General features: G+C 41.9%; 1 protein-coding gene across 1 annotated transcript in view; it reads right to left on the bottom strand.

The window, feature by feature from the left end:
• Nucleotides 1–22,043, bottom strand: part of ankrd6a (ankyrin repeat domain 6a) — a 42,932-nt gene that overhangs the window by 10,159 nt on the left and 10,730 nt on the right. The window contains exons 3-8 of the mRNA XM_048252110.1: nucleotides 8,479–8,634; nucleotides 4,271–4,375; nucleotides 2,960–3,061; nucleotides 2,132–2,230; nucleotides 1,016–1,114; nucleotides 205–303 (exon numbers count right to left, since the gene is read on the bottom strand). Coding sequence (XP_048108067.1) covers nucleotides 205–303; nucleotides 1,016–1,114; nucleotides 2,132–2,230; nucleotides 2,960–3,061; nucleotides 4,271–4,276 — 405 coding nt within the window. The 5' untranslated portion in view covers nucleotides 4,277–4,375; nucleotides 8,479–8,634. The remainder of the gene's footprint in view (nucleotides 1–204; nucleotides 304–1,015; nucleotides 1,115–2,131; nucleotides 2,231–2,959; nucleotides 3,062–4,270; nucleotides 4,376–8,478; nucleotides 8,635–22,043) is intronic.

Below are 22,043 nucleotides of genomic sequence, written 5' to 3'. Positions count from 1 at the left end.
CTCATTTATATACACAAATCTCATATCATTTCATAATAACAGGTCATGAGCAACACACTTCATATGTAAATGCTAACTGGCCGTGCAGGTCAGTGAATAACCAATTAATTTCCTGGAAATTGAAAAGCTTTTTTTTCCCGAGGTGTTGCGTGGGAAATGGTGTTGACCCTGGTACAGCATTGGGTGAGCGCCATGGCAACCTACCTCATTCTTCTCTGCCACAGAGCAAAGAGCGCCCAGCAGAATTTTGATCATGGCAAACTGATTGTAGCGAGAGGCGATGTGCAAACACGTGTCTCCTACCTGATAAAGAAGCAAAGAGAACAGCGAGGAGGAAGGGAAGTATTAAATATGGCAGCACAATTTGATAGTGAGAGGGGGAGAGAAGGACAAAGAGAGAAAAGAGATAGAAAGAGAGAAAGACAGAAAGAGAGGGAGAGATCGCAAGACAACGTGAGAGAGAAAGAGAGAGAGGAACACAGCATGAGAGGGAGATAGAAAGAAAGACAGAAAGAGAGAGTGTGATAGAAATGAGAGAAAGAACAACAGAGAGAAAAAGAGAGTGTGTGATAGAGAGAAAAACAAAGAAAGAAATGGGAGATAGAAAGAAAGAAAGACAGACAGAGAAGGAGAGATAGCAAGAGGACATGAGAGAGAAAGAGAGAGAGTGTGTGATAGAGAGAGAGAGAAAGTGAGGGGTCAGGTGCCTTGCTCAAAGGCACTTCAGCCGTGCCTACTGGTCAGGGTTCGAACCGGCAACCCTCTGGTTAGAAGTCCGAAGCCCTAACCAGTAGGCCACGGCTCTATGTTAAAAGTCTGTATGTTTTGTGGGCTTGTTCTCAATGTAAACATGAGCATGACTTAAATACTACTTTCTCTTCTGTGTGCTTGACAAATGACTCTTTCAATGCAGCCGTGCACAAATCCGGTGGATTAGGCCTGGATTAAATAGCGAGCGAGCCGCTGGGTGCTGTGTGTAAATAGTGTGTGGTCAGATTAACACAGTTCGACAAACATGGTTCTTGCTGTCGGGCTGGGATCCTCCGAGCAGTAGGAGACGCGCACTCTGGCAGTGGCCATTCTGACTGGCCAGATGCAATGCTGTGTTTCCTGCCTGGACAAGGAGAAAGAGAGAGAGAATCAGAGAGAGAGGGAGAGAGAGAGAGAGAGAATCAGAGAGAGAGAGAGAGATAGGGAAAGACAGCAAGGGAGAGAGAGAGAGATAGAGAGAGAGAGAGAGAGAGATAGCGTGAGAGAGGAAGAGGGGAGAGAAAAGGGTGTTAAAAGGTTGAGAGGTTTGAGAGGTTGAGAGGTTGAGAGGTTGAGAGGTTTGAGAGGTTGAGAGGTTGAGAGGTTGAGAGGTTTGAGAGGTTTGAGAGGTTGAGAGGTTGAGAGGTTGAGAGGTTTGAGAGGGTTGAGAGGTTGAGAGGTTGAGAGGGTTGAGAGGTTGAGAGGGTTGAGAGGTTGAGAGGTTGAGAGGGTTGAGAGGGTTGAGAGGTTGAGAGGTTGAGAGGTTGTAATATATAAACTATTGACTTGGTTTACATGGGATACATTTGGTTTACATTGATTTCTTTTGGTTTGTATTGGACTGCATTGAACAGGATTAGCAAGCACTCATGTCTATGAAGGGGGATTACTGGCTTTACCAGCAACTCTTGGAGTAACCACTGGATCAAATGATGTTCTACTACAGTATATGTTTACAAAAGTAATACAGCACTAAATAATGTGTTGAAAATAACACAACTTGCGTTGTTTTTAACACACCTCTGTGCCCAGATAGGGACAACACAGTTTGTGTTGTTTTCAACACATTCATTTTAAGAGTGTACAAGATCAGTGGTTGCTCCTGAAGTCACCTGAATAAATCAGTAAACATGTTTCACTGTATGTTCCTCTGGTTTGGCTCGTTTTGGTTTGGATTGGATAGCACTGGATAGGTTTGGTGTTGAAGGATGGACAGGTTTGGGGTGTTTACCTTATTCCTAACGTGGACATATAGGTTTGGGGTGTTTACCTTATTCTTAATGTGGATGTAAGTTTGGGGTGTTTACCTTATTCCTAACGTAGACGTAGGTTTGGGGTGTTTACCTTATTCCTAACGTGGACGTAGGTTTGGGGTATTTACCTTATTCCTAACGTGGACGTCAGCGCCGGCCTTCACCAGGAGTTTGACACACTGACTGAAGCCGTGCCAGGACACCTCATGCAACGCAGTGTTTCCGTCCTGCCAAAGAGGAAGTGATGTCAAGTGACACAGTTCAGTTCTTAACACCACAACTCACCAAGACACCAATCAGTCACAGGGGGGTCACAATGCAAGTGCATTATGAATCAAGTGCTCAAAAGGCGGTGACATAACCTACTCTGTATATAATGGCACTACACCACTATAATCTCTGACATCCATCAGACAACCCAGTGGACGTGGACACACACACACACACACACACTATTATGCATGAACTCTTGCTGGCAGATTCCGGGGGTCTGGGAGCCGCTATCAAAATGCATCAATGTGGAACTTCCAGGAGACGTGGGATGTGTGCAATCTAAAAACAGGATCTCAGTCCCCAGATCAGGAGACGTGGGATGTGTGCAATCTAAAAACAGGATCTCAGTCCCCAGATCAGGAGACGTGGGATGTGTGCAATCTAAAAACAGGATCTCAGTCCCCAGATCAGGAGACGTGGGATGTGTGCAATCTAAAAACAGGATCTCAGTCCCCAGATCAGTATGTTTCCTCAAGAAACTGTTTCACTGTTTCACACTTCCAGTGCTTTGTATGTGAGAGGTGCTGTTTTGCTGATTTCCGTTTAGGTGTCAAAGCATGAGACTCGTGTCTCAGAAAATCGATGAGGGTCAAGATGTTCAGCACACCAGGCGTTTCAACACATTGGATTCAAGAGTGCAGTGTGAAGTGGGGTAAGAGTCTCTCGGTGGAAGAGATACTTGCTTTGTCCTGCAGGTCCAGAGCGCAGCCACCTTTGATAAGAGCTGCGACACCATCACGGCTCCCCACCATTGCCACTTTGTGAAGCGCTGTCTGATGGGACTGCTGTGGGGTAGAGGACAGGGAGAGGGGGAAGAGACATCAAAGAGAGAGAGAGAGAGAGAGGGAGAGAAAGAGAGGGAGAGAGAGGGGAGTTGAGAGAGAGACGGGGGGGAGGGAGCGAGAGAGTGAAGATATGATAGAGAGAGGGGGGCATACATGAGAGATAGGGAGAGAAATAGGAGGGGGAGAGAGAGAGAGAGAGAGAGAAGATATGATAGAGAGAGGCGGGGCATACGTGAGAGACAGGAAGAGAAAGAGTAAGTGAGGGAGAGAGGAAAGACAGAGAGAAAAATGGATGAATGACAAATAGACAGACAGATAGAAACATGGAGAGGGAGAGAAAAGAAAGGGTGAGTAAATGAGAAAGGGAAGAGAAGAAGACGGGAAGAGAGGGAGATATTGAGGAAAGGGGCAATGCAGAAAGACAGCACAGTGCAGCCCTTATTCCAGTCCTCCACAACACGTGCACAGCAACAGTGTACTAAGATGTGTGACACCGTACTGAGTAGAATGGGTGGCATCTCATTCTTTTCAAATTCCACTTCTCTCCACCAAGAGGCACTCGAAGAGCAGGGATGTGCATCCTCTCAACACATTGTGTAAAATCACAATTCACTGAAGTAGAGGCTAATGATCTAACTGTTTCATTTTTACTAATTAAAAAAATAAAAATGGCTTTCAGACACAATTTCATATTTAGATTTAATATTCAGTACTGCAGCTGAGGGGTATTTGTTGTAGATCCAAAATAACCATCATCCTTTATCAATTTAATGTTCATAAGAGGTGTTTAAGTATACAAACTAACTATCATTCCTTAGATTGTCAAAATAATATTCCTAAGAGGTGTTTAAGTATAGCCTGGGTGCCAGCCGAACTTAGTCCCACCCACAACATTTGAGGTCTGGAAGTTCTGACTAGAATTGAGTATGGCTACGTCAGGCTAGTTTACAAGTGTCCAAACTAACAATCATCCCTTATATGTCAATATAATGTTCCTAACAGGTGTTTCAGTTGATCCAAACTAAATATCATCCCTTACAGATCAATATAATGTTGCTAAGACGTGTTTCAGTTGATCCAAACTAAATATCATCCCTTACATATCAATATAATGTTGCTAAGAGGTGTTTCAGTTGATCCAAACTAAATATCATCCCTTACATATCAATATAATGTTGCTAAGAGGTGTTTCAGTTGATCCAAACTGACCATCATCCCCTGCGGTGACAGGAATGGGCATGGTCCACAGGCAGGTACAGAGCGGCTCACAGACACGAGGTGAAGACGCGGAACATGGAAATGATGCTCTTACTGCTAGATGAGAGAGAAATAAACACATCCCATCAGCACAGAGAAGAGCATGCGTGTTGGTCTTCTAGATAAGATGGAAATAAACACATCCCATCAGCACAGAGAAAAGCAAGTGTGTTGGTCTTCTAGATGAGATGGAAACTAGATGTACCGCAGAGCGGTACAAAATATGACCGCCGCCCAGTCCAGCACAATTTTTCCACAAAAATAAATCACGCTGAAAGGCATATATGATTGTCTCACTAAATTGCATTATGCACACTCAATTCTCACTGGTATCTGCTAGACAACAAGTACCAAAACATGATTAGTTCATAGATTTCACATGTAAAATTCATTTTATACAATCCCACCCCCATTTTGCCTGTTCTTCTTGAATTGTGTGCATGTGTGCGTGTACATGTTTATGTTTATGTGTGTGTGTGTGTGTGTGTGTGTGTGTGTGTGTGTGTGTGTGCGTGCTTGTGTGTATGCCTGCGTATGTGCCTGTGTGTGTGCATGTGCATGCATGTGTACGCATGTGTACATAATGTCTACTGTGTGAGTATGTGTCATACGTATGATTACTGTGAATATATGTGTGTGCGTGTGTATCTGTTTATGCACATGTGTGCATATGGAATGGGTTAACATGACCCCTGGAGGCAAACATATGCAAAAAAATTGGTCATCCTAGGCCCTACGGTTCTCAAGATATTCACAGCAAACTCTGTTGGTGTTCGGTCACTAAATGTACACATAAATTATTTTATTGTAAGGCCCCCCATGAACGAAAGTTCACAAAACTTGGCATGCATTCGGAGGGTGTCATAATGATCCTACATTTTCAATTTCGTGCAGTTTTGACCATGTCAGCCAGAGATATTGTGATGAAAACACCTAATTTTTTGCTTTTTAATTTTTAACTAGGTGGCGCTATACATGAAATAAGTGGTAATGGGATGGGTTGACATGGCCCCTTAAGACCAACATACAAAAAAAAGGTGGTCCTCCTAGGCCCTACGGTTCTCGAGATATTCAAAGAAAACTGTCTCCGGCCACCTCCAGCCAGTTGGTGTATAGTAACATAAATTAATTTATTGTGTGGCCCCTCATGAACGGAATTCCACAAAACTTGGCGTGCATTCAGAGGGTGTCATAATGATCCTACACTTCCAACTTCATGCAGTTTTGACTATGTTAGGTCACAGATACCTTCAATTACAACACCTTATTTTTACTTTTTTGTTTTTAACTAGGTGGCGCTATACATGAAGTGAGTGGTTATGGAATGGGTTGACATGGCCCCTTGAGATCAACATACAAAAAAAGGTGGTCCTCCTAAACCCTAAGGTTCTTGAGATATTCACAGAAAACTGTGTCTGCCCTACCCTCCTTTCGGGGGTTCCAGTCCAGAGGGGGGGCCACAGATCAAAACGAAAAACGATGGTTCCATGCTATCCATGTGGGGTTACATGCCCACCAAGTTTCGTGTACCCCGGTCTTTCAGTGTCCCAGGAATCCTTGAAGGAAATTTGGCCATGCGAAAAAGCGCTGCGCGGCGGTCATAATAAACACATCCCATCTGCACAGAGAAGAGCATGTGTGTTGGTCTTGCTGTGTTTGATGTCAAATGGAAGAATGAAATTAATGCAAAATAATTCCACTGTGCATTACTGTAAGGTTCCAATCACAGGCATCTGTTTAGGGAGATAAGGAAGAGGAAGTATTTTTATGAAGTTACTGTAAATCATATAATTTATACTTTAATTTGTTTCGAATACACTGCATTGGTTGTAATGTTTCAAACAATTTTTTACACTACATTACACCTACTGTATTTCATGTCTTATCCTAAATGCCATGCACCCAAACAAACGACCAAAATGGCACATAACCACAAACAGCATCCTCCCTAGTGTGTGTGTGTGTGTGTGTGTGTGTGTATGTGTGTGTGTGTGTGTGTTTGTGTATGTGTGTGTTTCCATCATCACAGATGTCCAGACTGCATCTCCCCCTCAGAGGAATGTCTAACACCACACCATGACCCTGAGATCAGATCAGCGCCGACACAAGGGATGTCTGGAGGGCTGTCTATTTAAGCACACACACACACACACACACACACACAGTTTCAGCATCATTAAAAGTGTGATATTTTCAATTACTCTTTTTGAGATTTTTTCACACTTCATCATTTACAGTAAGTGATTGGCATGCACACACACGGTTAACACATGACTCATAAACATCTCAAAGTTTAATGTATATTCTATTTAATGTAAACTAAACTAAACTAAAGTATATAAATCTTTATAAAGCAACTTCAACAATTATCAAACATACTGTTCAAACAAGACATGATTGCCAATTTCAACACAGAAACAAATACTCAACTCCCATCTCAATTTACATCTTAGTTCAAGTACACACAGCACTGAGCCTAAAGGAAGTCCAGAGAGTGTGTGTCCATGCCTTGACATCGGTCAAACCCTGCTAAGAGCGTCCGTGCTAACTTCTTGGTGTTTTATGCCCCCAACGTTGTCTTCAAGGCAGAGCTGCCTGGAAGGCACTAGGGTTAGGCATGGGTTAAGGTTAGGGTTAGGGTTGGGATGCGGTTTAGGATTAGGTGCCTTTAAGTCAGCAGTGGCAACGCTGCCTGGAAGACAACATTGGGGGCATAAATCACCATTGAGCGTCCGTGCTAACCGCACACCCCCGAGGCGCTGCGGCACCCTCGGCCGGCCCAAGTGGGCCTCACCTCTGCTTAAGACCCACGGTCGAGGAAGCGGAGCGCAGAACGGATCCACAGCACACTGCAGCATTTATGAGCTGCAGGATGGATGTGTTATGGATGGTGGCATTCAGAACCTCAGCTGTGATACTGCAGTTGCCACACTGTCTGAGGTGAACAGTGTGGCTTTTACCTCACGGCAAATATTTGAATATTTGCACGAGACATGAGTCACAAAATAGGTATTTTTCCTATGCTTTTACTATTCTGCAATTGAAACATTATACAGGTGAAACTTGCCATGAGGTGACTTTACAAATTTTATTTTATAAAAATGTGTAAGGTCACACAACTCGCTTGGAAAACACACACACACACACACACACACACACACACACACACACACACACACACACACAGTGGTGAGAGTCAACCCGCAGTCCAACACTACAGATACAAAAAAATACAAGTCTGAGTTTGAAAATTCAGTGGCAAGTCTATTTACAATACAGATACATAACAGATAATACACCATACTGCAGTGAGGCTCAGAGCACACTAAATCCACACAGACACTCGCAGTACGATGGATGACACACCAGCGCTAAGTCTGTGCATCACACATACACTGTGTGTTGAGATTTGGGAGCGAACGAGCCTAGCCGCGAGATCCGGAGAGGCGTGCGGCGCTTCTGCAGCACAGATGTTGGTCTGCCTCGACTCCAGATGTGGACGGCAACAGATGGAGATCTGCGAGCTCTGCGCCGCTGCGTTAGTTACTAGGTCTCATGCCCAACAGGAGGTGCATGCAGTATGAAATTAAACATTCAGGCTTTTAGTAGGACAGCTGTACGCAAGCGAATGATTGTTCAGTGTAGACCTTTTAAATGTTAAAATATACAGTTCTTTTTATTAAAATATTGTCAAAACAACGACAAATAAAATAGTTTTCAGAAAATGCAATGGCATTGTGTGGGGGCTTGACAAGTAGACAATCCTGTCCAATTATTCTGACACTAGAAGGGAAATTGAGAATTAATTTGTGGATCCTTGCACCGAAGAAAAGACAGAACCTTTATACTGTAGAACTATTACCTTTTCATTGACAACAAAAACTACAAATTGAACTTTTGAAGTTGAAATGAAGTTGAAACCCTTTTCCCTTTATTAAAAAGGGTCAGGCCAACTTTATTAAAAAAGAACCTTGAAATATGAAGTATGTTGATGAAAAAATCGAAAGTGAATCATTAAACCGCTAATGTGTACTTTTCTCTGACCTCTAGCGGAGTTCCATCACATTTTCTCTGTATCTACTTCAGTCATTTTCAAAGACAAAAAAAGGAGAAGAGAAATGGGTGATGGTGCCGCGCTCCGAGCCATTCTTTTCACTTACCTTGATGAGGATGCCCCGTGGCCTGCTCACTGACGTGCGGAACGTCTCCCTCTGCCCACTGTAAGGCTGCTGTCTCACGAGCCATCCATCCACGTCCACCACTGACCTCGTACTGGGCTCGTGTGCCCGAGGTAGTAAGTAGTAATCTCCAACAATCTGCAGCACAAAGATGCCACTGATGACCTAGAGCGTGTGTGTATGTGTGTGCATGCGTAATGCGTATGTGTGTGTGTGTGTGAAAGAGAGAGAGAGAGAGAGAGAGAGAGAGAGAGATAGCGGCAGACAGACAGAGCGGGTGGGGGGAGGAGGGAAATGAGATAGATAGAGGGGGGGGGTGCAAGAGAGAAGAAGGAAAAAGATTTTTAAAAGATTTTATTTTATCAGGTCTTAAAGACATACAGGAGGTGGCGACCACACAGGGAAATCATTTGAGACGCTGGTGCCACTGAGTTCATGAATTTCTTTCACTCTACTTCCCTCATTCCTGTGGATATAGTTCATTTCATTACTAAGGTTCATACTGTTGATTGGAAAAAAGAACACAGCTCTTGATTAAATGTACTGTAATCATGTATAAGGGCTTCCTCTGAAATGACCTTGGTTTAAAACTGCTTCCACTAATTTACTTCAAACATTCCATCCACTGCTATTATTTCCTATGAATTAATAATCAACTGTGGGGAGAACAGCATTGCTGCTCAAGGAGCTTCGTGATAGCAATGTTTCTAGCTGAGAGCAGAGAAAGAAACTACTGTAAGATTGTGCGTCAGAATCTGCATGAAAATACGGTAACACTTTACTTGACAGTATCAACATAAGAGTGACATGACACTGTCGTGAACACATGACACTGTCATGACACCTGAAACCTAACCCTAAACCTAACCCTAATCCTAACCTTAACTTGTCATGACAAAAACCGAATGTCACTTAATAACAGAAGCGTTATATCATAAACGTTTATAACTTGTTCATGACACGTTCATGACAGTGTCTTGTCATTCTTATGTCGACACTGTCAAGTAAAGTGTAACTGAAAGTGCTCCTCAGTGTTGGAGAACTGTGCCAACACAACATGATATGTGTCGTTAAATACTCCTCAGTGTTGGAGAACTGTGCCAACACAACATGATATTTGTCGTTAAATACTCCTCAGTGTTGGAGAACTGTGCCAACACAACATGATATGTGTCGTTAAATACTCCTCAGTGTTGGAGAACTGTGCCAACACAACATGATATGTGTCGTTAAATACTCCTCAGTGTTGGAGAACTGTGCCAACACAACTTGATATGTGTCGTTAAATACTCCTCAGTGTTGGAGAACTGTGCCAACACAACATGATATGTGTCGTTAAATACTCCTCAGTGTTGGAGAACTGTGCCAACACAACATGATATGTGTCGTTAAACACTCCTCAGTGTTGGAGAACTGTGCCAACACAACATGATATTTGTCGTTAAACAGCGGCCTACATCTGTGCTAGGCATTTTAGGGAGGTCGTGTCAGGGCGCAAAAACAGAATTAAGCTTTATTTAAAAGCTTCAGTAATGCCCCAAATGAAAAGCCAAGCTAAGAACACCGAACTTGAGGCAGCGCAGGGATTTTGCTCTCGTCATCTGGCTAGAGAAAAGGAAGGCCGGCACTGCTAAACCCACTCATGTGCAGAAGCAAAGAGAGGGACCCGACAGGTGGGGACTTACAAGAAAAAACAACTAACCTCTGTGGCGGCAAAGACCCTGGACTGTGGCACTGGAAACCCCAATCTCCCAGCCCACATGAAAGTGGAGCAAACCCATTTACAGCCTGACAGATTGAGAGTGAGAGACACAAAGCCTATATGATACTCCCTGGGGATTACGCTGGGATGTTAAGGAGAGATTCTAATCTCTTGACTTCACTGATCCTAAAAATCTCCAAGATCTTGAACGAATTACACTTTTGTACAACAAAGCAATTCTCATTTTATGTTTACAAACTGTACATCCCATGGGCCTTATATTACTGAGCCAAGGGTCTTATTGATATAATACATATTTTTTTTAATTTCAGCCAGTCACCACTTTCTGACCCTGTGTCCCTGACACTTTCCTGTAAACGTCATACAGATTGCAGAGACATTAATATCTTTATTTACTGCATGCTAAATAAATAAATGATATATGGCATATACAAATAATAATATATAGGGAATTATAATGAATTGGTGATAATAAAATCTAAAATGCATTGAAATGTAGCGCAGCTGTCAGTGTCCACACAGTATTTTCCTGTATTTTTTATAACATGTTTGCTATGTGGATTTTCTTCGGACTATATGGCTCAACATATTTAAATCTGTAAACTCCAAACACAAAGCTGTGTCAGTTGCTCACAGAAACCTGAAGGACAAGCCTACCACTAAAAGCCTCATTCTGATACCTGGGCTGTGTCAGTATCAAGTAGAATGTGTAAAGAGAGTCCTTTAGAAAATCACTCTGAGCTAAAAAGCACAACAGAAAATTGAAGAAAATTTTTCACTCTTGCTTGAATAATGTTGTAGAGGCTCTTAACACAAGCTACTAGAGCTAACTAAAGCAATTTCAGATCCTTTTGCCTTATATTCATCTCTTTCCCAAGTAACCTAGCTTGGCTTATCCCTGAATGCTGCTAAGAAGCCTATGATTAGAGTTTGATATTAAACAGAGGAGATTTGAACAAAGAGAAAAGCTGCTTTTCTTTATCATCTCCCTATTTCCTCTATAGCCTACAGACATCAAACATGTCACTCAGGCCTCTATTTACCCACACTCTGATATACTTACATGTGTGGATGTCATGCATTTCCATAAAACACTATTGACTGATTAATGCAAACAGAATCTGATGAATCCACTCTGATTCCCCCTCTATGACCCTCAATGTCATCCACTAACGCACCATCGCACCATATCTAATGCAATGAAGCACAGGCCTCACATCAGTAGTAATCCAATAATGTAGAAAAAGGTGCGCACATCTAAATGTTAAAAAAGTAGGTGCTGGACTCAAAAAGTGACAATAAAAATGACAAAGAAGTCCGCACACTAGACACACTAGTGAAGTCCGCACACTAGAGCTCCATTATTATTTTCTTTTTATTCACCACATGTGACGTTTCGGGACACACTGCTGTCTGAGGAAGGGCAACTGAGGAAGAGCCGTGTGATTCCTGATCAGTCTGAAGGGCCGTGTGATTCCTGATCAGTCTGAGGAAGAGCCGTGTGATTCCTGATCAGTCTGAGGAAGAGCCGTGTGATTCCTGATCAGTCTGAAGGGCCGTGTGATTCCTGATCAGTCTGAGGAAGAGCCGTGTGATTCCTGATCAGTCTGAAGGGCCGTGTGATTCCTGATCAGTCTGAGGAAGAGCCGTGTGATTCCTGATCAGTCTGAAGGGCCGTGTGATTCCTGATCAGTCTGAGGAAGGGCCGTGTGATTCCTGATCAGTCTGAGGAAGGGCCGTGTGATTCCTGATCAGTCTGAGGAAGGGCTGTGTGTCCCGAGACTTCTTTGTCATTTTTATTGTCACATCAGTAGTAACCTCAATTTCCCATCAAACACCTGGCATTCATTCACTCTCTCAGCGCAGACATCCACTCACCCCCTGCACAACATACATGGACCACACAGTAATTAACTGCACAACATACATGGACCACACAGTAATTAACTGCACAACATACATGGACCACACAGTAATTAACTGCACAACATACATGGACCACACAGTAATTAACTGCACAACATACATGGACCACACAGTAATTAACTGCACAACATACATGGACCACACAGTAATTAACTGGCAGGAGAGTGAAGCCAGAAACATCCCCATGGCAACCCAATGGATAGTAGAGCCTTGCCGTCTCTCTCTGTCTCTCTTCCTCTCTCTCTCTCTCTCTACATATACACATGTATGTATGTGTATATATATATATATATATCTATATACACACATACATGTCTCATATGTCTCTCTGACACTGTGATCAGCAGCACCGGAGCGCCACAGGGAACTGTGCTCTCTCCAGTCCTGTTCACCCTGTACACATCTGACTTCCGCTACAACACCGAGTCATGCCACATGCAGAAGTTTTCTGATGATACTGCAATTGTGGGGTGTATCAGGAACGGACAGGAGGAGGAGTACAGGAGCCTGGTGGAGGACTTTGTGCAATGGTGCAAACTCAATCACCTTCAACTTAACACTTCAAAGACCAAGGAGATGGTGGTGGATTTCCGCAGGTCTAAGCCCACTCTGCTACCAGTCTCCATTGATGGGGTCAATGTCGACGTGGTAAGCACCTACAAGTACCTGGGTCTCCATCTAGACAATAAACTGGACTGGTCAGCCAACACTGACACACTCTACAAGAAAGGGCAGAGCAGGCTGTACTTCCTGAGGAGGCTGCGCTCCTTCAATGTGTGCAGCAAGCTCCTCAGGATGTTCTACCAGTCTGCTGTTGCCAGCGTCCTCTTCTATGCAGTAGTATGTTGGGGAGGAAGCACAAGGAAGAAGGATGTGGGGCGACTTGACAGGCTGGTAAGGAAAACTGGCTCTGTAGTGGGAGCTGAACTGGAGTGCATCACTTCACTATCTGACAAAAGGACCCTGAACAAACTGATCAACATCTTGGACAATGAGTGTCATCCACTCCACAGCACTATTGTTAAGCAGAAGAGCCTGATCAGCTGGAGACTTCGCTCACTGCCTTGCACAACTGACAGACTGAGAAAGTCATTCATCCCCAGGGCCATTGAACTGTTCAATGCCTCACTTAAGGGAAGAGGAGAAATAGACTTCTCTGCATAGTCTGTCTGCCTCTTCACCACCTCCATGTTTGGTACTGTCTGTCCACTAGCCACTTGTACCACTGTCTTTATGCCTCACTGTTTGCGTGCTATATTAGCACATATGCACAACCCCTCCCTCCATGCCACAGCCGAACCGTGACCACACTTATACCTTTCTTAAGCAGATGGGCTCCCCCTATTAAGTCAGGTTCTGCTCAAGGTTTCTTCCTGGAATATGGGAGTTTTTCCTTGCCACAGTTGCCATATGGCGTGCTTGTGGGGGGTAAGAGGGTTAAGGCTGCCAGTCTTATGACGTCATTTTCTATATTTTTGATATGTTGCTGAGTGGATCATAAACAGCCCCAGCAATGAAGAAAAGTGATTGATAATGACTGACTGACTATTATTGTATTACATGCTTCAAATGTAAAGCACTTTGAGCTGCATTCTGTGTATGAAAGGTGCTATACAAATAAAGCTTATTATTATTATTATTATTATTATTAATATAGTTATTTATATATAGATATATAGACTTTATTCTTGCACTGTTTGACTTACTCATTTGCACCATCACCATGACACTCATTCACAAGAGCACCTTACCTTACCTTATGCACAGAGGACCACAGGCTCAGTCCCTGCTTCAGTCATTGCAAGCGCACCTGACTGATTAATCACCCCACTGATCCACTATGTATCCACTATGTGGATACTGTTTTTTAGAATTGATTTAGATTAAGTTTTATTTAGTATAATTTGTATTTAGTATATTTAGTATATTCTTTATCTTCTACAGTCCTTATTGCTTAGTTGTGTTTTTTATATGATATACTTTTAATTACTTTTTCCGCTGTTAGTGAACGTGTGTGTGTATGTTGTCTGTATGCTACTGTGACCTTGAATTTCCCCTAGGGATCAATAAAGTATCTATCTATCTATCTATCTATCTATATACAGTATATATATCTATCTATATACAGTATATATATATTAGGGGTGTAAAGATTAACCGATACGTATCGGTCATGGAGGTATTATATATAACTGGAGAGAGTGACTAAGTCCCGCCCCTATTCATTTCAATGGACCATGCTAGGCTAGCTACTTCAGCCAAAAAAGTTTGAAATTGACCGCATGGGTGTTCGTTTCCGGCACCAGCTAGAATTAGCCTATTAGATTCCACGTTACAGACAGGGACAATGTAAGGTACAACGGTATGTCGTTGATGAAGATTGGACATTCCCTCATAGGAAAAGAAGTTATTCGGGAACGCGCTTCACCTCGTTATAAGCGCAAATGTATTTAATTTTTTGGGATAACATTTTGGGAATGGTGGTAGAAGTTTGCCCTGTCTCTGAAGGCCTGGGTTATTTAATGTGATGTTCATATTGTGATAATAAACATACAAATCAATATTGAGTCACTTTAGGCTACACCAATAATGAACCCTAAATGCTATATTTGGACAAGTTGTATATTACGCAATAGGCTAGCCAACGAAAATTACTAAAATTAAGTAGACATATGGGATGTAAGAAACTTGTGGATAGCTGAAATATTTGCTGCACGTGTGCATTTGCAGCTTGTTAAACCCAGTTAAACCTAGGCTACATTTGCAGGCAGACAAAATGAAGCCACGCAAGTTGGACTTACCGATAAGTGCACATCCATCGGGTATTGTGGTTCGAGCAGGCAAAGATTCTGCAACTGTTGTTGGATATTTGGCTTTTGCCTCGACTGGCAGCCTGGTCATTTAAATCAAATGCATAGCCTAATCATGTCAATGTTGCAAGAAAGCAAACTAAATAAGTCATTGACATTTGTTTCGTTTTAAAACACTTGGGGAGACATAGGTTCCATCCAGATGTTGCTTTGTCATGGACTACAGGTAGGAACTAGTAGGAACAGGTAGGCCTGTGCGTTTTAAAATAGTTTTCATGCACAACGCAATGAGTAGGCTAATAATTGGATATAGGTCATTGCATCTGCTAAAATGTATGGTCATAGTCAGTTACCTTGTCAACCCACACATAAGGCAAATAATAGCCTAATATGACAACATTTACATTTTTCTTTTATTAACGACAAAGTCCGGTATAATACAGACTAAACCATGTAGGCATTAAGTCAAATATCAGTAGCTTAATCCAAGTAGTTAGTTGTTTTATTTGTCGTCTTCCAGAAATGCAAACCAACATGGACGCCACGAGGGCGCTTCGTGCCCAACACTAAACTTCGTGCATGAGCTGTCATCTACCAATCAGCATGTAAAAACTGGTGCCGGAAGTTGCAACCATGTAACGCCATGTTTTCAAAAATGTCAGCGGCCAAATGCCATGCTAACTGGCTGACGCTAACCCTTCAAATCCTGACCCCCTGGTATCGGTATCCGTTTTTAACGTGTAAGATATGGCTACATCGATACGTGAAGCCCCGTATTGGAATAAAACTGAAATGAACAGGTCGTTATATCGATTTACTTGTTACGAATCGGTTCACAACCTTTTCTGCTCGCTCAGACTCTAAATTACGTTCCAAGCAGCGCGTTCATCCCACGTCCGGTTTTGAAACTATACGTGGCATGGAATTGTGGGTAATACATTCATTGCCCAAAGTTGTCAAATGACCTCATTACCCATACATTTACTGCAACTTAAGCACGTGACATACATTTACTGCAACTTAAGCACGTGACAACTCACACTCGGTCGTTTGTTTTACAGTTTTTACTCTTTTGTTTTTCAAAATCTAGCGCGAAATTAAACACTAAACAGCAACGATAGTCTGTAGAGTATAGCCTTACGTTTGATGAAGGGATTTCCTTAATGTTAAATAATAATTTGGCCCTTGCGAAAACGATGCACAAATTATTAGCCAATTATTTTGTTCATATTCACTCAGACTTGTGGCATTATAGGTTTAGGCATTAGGTCTACTGTTGGAACAAAATAAGCCCAGAGAGTTCATTGATATGTAGGCCTATTTTATTCTTGTAGGCTATATGAGAAAAGGCCAAGAGTGTCTTAAGCACTGTTTTATTTTATTTCGGTATTGTCTAATCTCAACAAGGCTACAGCTCCATGAAAACAATCAGATATAACTATAAAATCTATAAAGTATGTGTCTTGTATCTTGTATCTGTCATGATACAATAATTATGCTTTATACATAATTATGCTTTATCCTCTGAAAATTGTCCCATAGGCTAATTATCTCAATATCTCAGACTATACAGTCTGAACGTACCAGAGAAATGGTACAGCCCAATGGGGGTGAGGGTTTGAAAATCGTCTTTCATTAGATTAGCCTATATCCTAAATTGTTGGTATATGTGATGGTAATACTGCATTTATTTACATGCAATATTGGATAATATTAAATATGATTACATTTTTTCAGTACCCCCCAAACTATTATTTTCATCCCTTTTTCGGGAGGGGGGTCCAAGTCTCATCTAGGGGGGTCGGACCCCCCCAATATCCCCCCTCTTAAGATGTGTAACTAAATTGCTAACGTTAAAAGAGTATCGTTTTACCCCTCCTCGCATCACTGGTACTTTACAAACCCAGCAAAGAGCAAATAGCCACACAGCCAACATGTTGATGTATGTTGTTGGCGCTCATAGCAACGTAAACATTTGCTTCGCGTGTGCATAATTAACAGGTCACCTTGTCGGCCAGGCACATCGGCAGAAATGTCCATATTGGCTGATGCCGATAATTAAGTTCTGAATCTTTCATGTGCAGATACCAATGTCAGGCCGATATCATTGTGTCTGTCTTTTTGGGGGTCAGCAGACAAAAAGTTAAGCGTATTCTGCTAAGCACTTCTGAGGGCTGTATTAAGGTCGAGCGCCACTACAAAGTGAAACAGCCCTGCTGAAAAAAACAGCTAGAAACCAGCTTATGCTGGTAGCTGGTTTTAGCTGGTCTTTGCTGGTTTTCTTCCAGCTCTTGCTGGTCTTTGCTGATGTAGCTGGTTGGGCCACCAAGTGACCAGATATATCAGATACAGCTGGTGTAAGATGGTCATGCTGGTTTGACCAGCCTGTCGTGTGGGATACAGCTGGTGCAAGATGGTCATGCTGGTTTGACCAGCCTGTCGTGTGGGATACAGCTGGTGCAAGATGGTCATGCTGGTGACCAGCCTGTCAAGCTTGACATTGTTTTGTTTAAGATGGTCATGGTTTGCTGGAATGACCAACATTTCTTCATGTTTAAGAATATTTTGTTCTTGCAAATTAAAGGGACTGAGTACTATGACACCTAATTATGCAAATTTGTTTGTGGGCCATTTCGAGCACAATGTTGTTTTGAATCCTGTTGTCAACCCTGTCTTTTACAAGATTGTCCTTTGGCGCAGGTACATTGATGACATATTTTTGATTTGGCTGGGTACAGAAAACAAACTCTCCGATTTTCAAGACTTTTTAAATAGCAAGAATAAACATCTGAGATTCACTGGGGATTTTAACAATGCGAAAATCAGCTTCTTGGATTTTATGGTATCCAAAGACAGCGATGTGTTAAAAACGGATCTCTATAAAAAGCCTACAGACAGAAATACCATTTTACATGGGAAAAGCCCCACCCCACTAGTCTACCCATCAGCCAATTTAATAGAATACGACACTTTTGCAGTTCCGATCAAGACTATAATGTGCAGTGTGCCTCTATGTCCCAGCGCTTTAGAGATCGAGAGTATACAGAAGCATGGGTAAGCAATGCAATAGAGAGATTTAGTAACAAAACATTGGCTAAATAGAAAAAGAAATAAAAAAAGACGATAGGAGACTCTTCTGCATTACATACAGGGCCGGAGTGGGGCCACTTTTCAGCCCGGGAGTTTCAGGCCCAAGACCGGCCCACGTTTTCCATAGTGGTGGAAATTGGATAAATTAAGCAACATTTCAGCTCTTAGGCCTACTATCCTGTAGTTTTTATTAGTACCATGGTTCAACAAATGTGTAAAGGTTATATTAATTCACTTCAACTGAGAAGTTAACAAAAAATATTCCACTATTGCACAAGTTAACAAAAACAGAAAGAAAGAAAGACAGAAAGAAAGAAAGCCTTTGACACACATACTTTTTTTAAAAAGGGAGAAAACTTTGATATTTGGATGCACTTCTTTATTTGGATGTTATCCCCCCCTAATTAGGAATGAAATACAGATTTTATATAGATATTTCATAGATTGAATTATTTAAAAAAAAAAAATATTTTGATGACAGGGTGGACCGATGCATTTTGTGTGTGCACAAAATGTTCCCGTCAGGTAAATGTCCACCCGGATGGCCCGACAGGGTGGACAAGCTTGGACATATTTTGACAATGATAGGGTGGACATTTTCACCTTTGGTTAACAGTTTACTCGCAACAAACAGTCACTGAGTCACTATCTACACTTGCTGTAGAAGACAATTTGGTATAGTCATACCAACATATTATGAAAATATTGTATTCAAATTTCTGGCATATTTAGTCCCTACAGGGCGGACATGTTAAGCTTGGACAGAGCAGGACTTTAAGGCTGCATTAAGGATATTTCATCCACAATCATATTAAAGCAACTTCACATGATCCTTCTTGATGTCAAATATAGACTTCTGACTAATAAACTCATTACTAGATAGCTAATAATAACATAGCCCTTCTGTCATGATTCCAGTGTTGCCAAATAAGGCTGGAAACAGCAGGCTAAACTTCCATATTTGGAACACACGCGGCTGCATGCATGGACAGCGACTTGAGTGAGTCAGTGAAACGCGGATTTCTAAAGTTTTCTTTAGAAATCGGAATTCTAAAGATCGTTTTTCAAAAGATCTCTAGGCTACTGCGCTAATCTCGCATGTAGGCTACTTTCATCTGAAGCACAGCTGAGTAGAAGTGGAGCGCATCTGCCCTTATTTGTATACTTGCATCGCCATCCAGCGGGTTCAAATAGACAACAGGCAACTGACCCTTGCATGGGGCATTCTTATTATATATTCCACGACAGTTCTTAAAATATTGGTGAATAGCATTTAAGAACATTCTTAAGGACTTCTTATTTTTTTTCTTAGGAATCTACTTAAAGCCTGTGTTGCAGGTTAACCACCACTGTTGATTAATGGGTACATAAAGCACTCAATATATGTATATCATTTTTAAAAATGTCTCCAAATGGTGTTAAATGCCAGTTTTTGTTGTTTTTAGCATTAGCGGGTTTTTTGTACGCAATTCGGTGATGACGTCACTTTGGGGACTCCTTGATCTGCGCTTCATTCATTTCAATGCATTTCAATGGACATCGCGCTTACACTTTCTACATAAAGTTTGTATATTTACACTTCGAATTTCGTCAGAGCATTTATATCACAGCTACCCTATGATATACCAATGGTAATAACAGTGCCTGATATCAATTTAGTAATTTTTCTTAATTTCGGGAGGTCTCGTTTTGGAGGGTATGTTTTACATTCATTCCTATGGGAAACGGTCGCGGTTACACTTTCAACATAACGTTTGTATATTAACACTTCGAGTTTCGTCACAGCATTTATATCACAGCTACCCTATGATCTACCAATGGTAATAACGGTGCCTGATATCAATTTAGTATTTTTTCTGAATTTCGGGAGGTCTCGTTTTGGAGGGTATGTTTTACATTCATTCCTATGGGAAACGGTCGCGGTTACACTTTCAACATAAAGTTTGTATATTTACACTTCGAATTTCGTTACAGCATTTATATGACAACGACCCTATGGTCCAACAAAGATAACAATGTCTTCCGATTTTAGTTTAATGCAATTTTCTGAATTTGAGAGGCCTCGTTATATAGGCTACATAATGCACCTATTCAGTTCAATGTATTATGCTTATAACATTACGACACTTTTTTTGTTACTGTCAGTGAACAGCACCGAATGAAAGTCAACATTTTCTTTATATCTAGTGATGGTGATCATGTCGTTAGTTCAGATAAGTAGGCTACCGGGCAAACTTAGTCAGAAGATCAGAATATGAAGCATCATGATAGCTAGCTGGGCTAACTTTTTAGTCCCACCTGTGAGCCACCCCAGTTACTTAGCTTCTAGCCGCCGCCGATTAGGCTGGTCGTGTCTTCAGCATGAATATTTTCGATAACTACTGCTCGTGATTGATTGCCATTGACATCGTCAGGTTACGGCTTACCAAAGAGGGAGATAATATGGGCAAGTCGCAGTTTTGCAGGTGCTTGTGTGGGCTGTGCCGTCCCGATGGAAACTGGTGGAGAGCTGCAGTAACTAGGGAAGCGAGTGCATTTTGGCCGCTGGTCGAGGAGCTCCCCTGTGACCAGCATATTACATGATCTATCTACCTGTCTATATACATATCTAGGCTATCTATAGCCTATCTATTTATCTATAATCTGCGCTATCTACTGCTGAACAATCCCTAACTCGTCTCTCTTTACTCCTCTCTCATTACTCTCAAGGGTCTCAAGGTGGGCTTTGGTCTGTAGTCTCCCCAAGGTGACGTAATGCAATGCATTGTGGGGGAAAGGAGAATCACTTCAAACACTGTGAAATAGTACCTGCTTTTTCGTATTATATTCCGTTTTGTGATACCCAACAACATCAAATACATTTCGTTAAGTGCCTTCTCATGTTGGATGTGGATCCTCCATGATTTGAAACCAGGTTTACTGCTGAACAATCCCTAACTCGTCTCTCTTTACTCCTCTCTCATTACTCTCAAGGGTCTCAAGGTGGGCTTTGGTCTGTAGTCTCCCCAAGGTGACGTAATGCAATGCATTGTGGGGGAAAGGAGAATCACTTCAAACACTGTGAAATAGTACCTGCTTTTTCGTATTATATTCCGTTTTGTGATACCCAACAACATCAAATACAATGGATAACAGTTTATTGCACACAATAGCATAGTGCTACAACCCATGAGTCTCATGCGTTTTCCCATTTATTTGCCTCGGGTGTACTGTGGAGCGGGTAAGGCTGTTTTTAGTGGCAGGCTAACACATACTGATGACTTGCGATAGCCTAGCAACTGCGAACTCTGCAAATGGCAAACATACAATTTAAATTTAAGACAATTGTTTACAGATGGGCCACAGAAAGTCTCCCGTTTAATAGCCAAGTTCACCTAACACAAGGCCAGCCTTTGGTTCATTTGATTCGTTTTTCTTGGATAGCCTGAGCCTGCAAAACGTCACAAGCAAATAAAAAAAATGACTTGTTCACGGTTGGAAAACAAATATATTCACGTTGTTTAGCCTAGGCATTTCATATCATGTACCTATGCATTGTGCACCTGGTGTTCTATCACAGAACGTTTGCAGCAATACGCTGATCTCTAATAATGGCAACGAGGAAAGACATTTTACGTCCAATTGATTATATGTTCACGTAGCATTTCAAACAAATTGCAGGTAATTGCAATTATGGATGTATGGGCATTTGCGTAAAAAAGTTTGAGAACCACTCATCTACATGCGAAATTCCCTGAATATTAGTGCAAATTCCCTCTTGTTAAGACATTAAGAATGAAATTGCACAAAATGATAAATCGCCTCATTAAACCTCTCCCTGTGTCAGTATATCTATGGAACTCCTCCTATGGCGTGTGATTGTAGGCCTGATTTTAAGCTAAGCAGCAGCGATGGTCGTGTCCGCTGAGTGGAAGGGAGACCTACGGTTAAACCATAGCGATCTTGCTAATCAATGTTTTTCTAAGGTTGGCTATCACTATGTTACAAAGGCAGTGAAA

Source organism: Alosa alosa, chromosome 1 (assembly GCF_017589495.1).
Source record: "Alosa alosa isolate M-15738 ecotype Scorff River chromosome 1, AALO_Geno_1.1, whole genome shotgun sequence".
Lineage (NCBI taxonomy): Eukaryota > Metazoa > Chordata > Actinopteri > Clupeiformes > Clupeidae > Alosa > Alosa alosa.
This window is presented reverse-complemented; position numbering and strand designations above follow the sequence as displayed.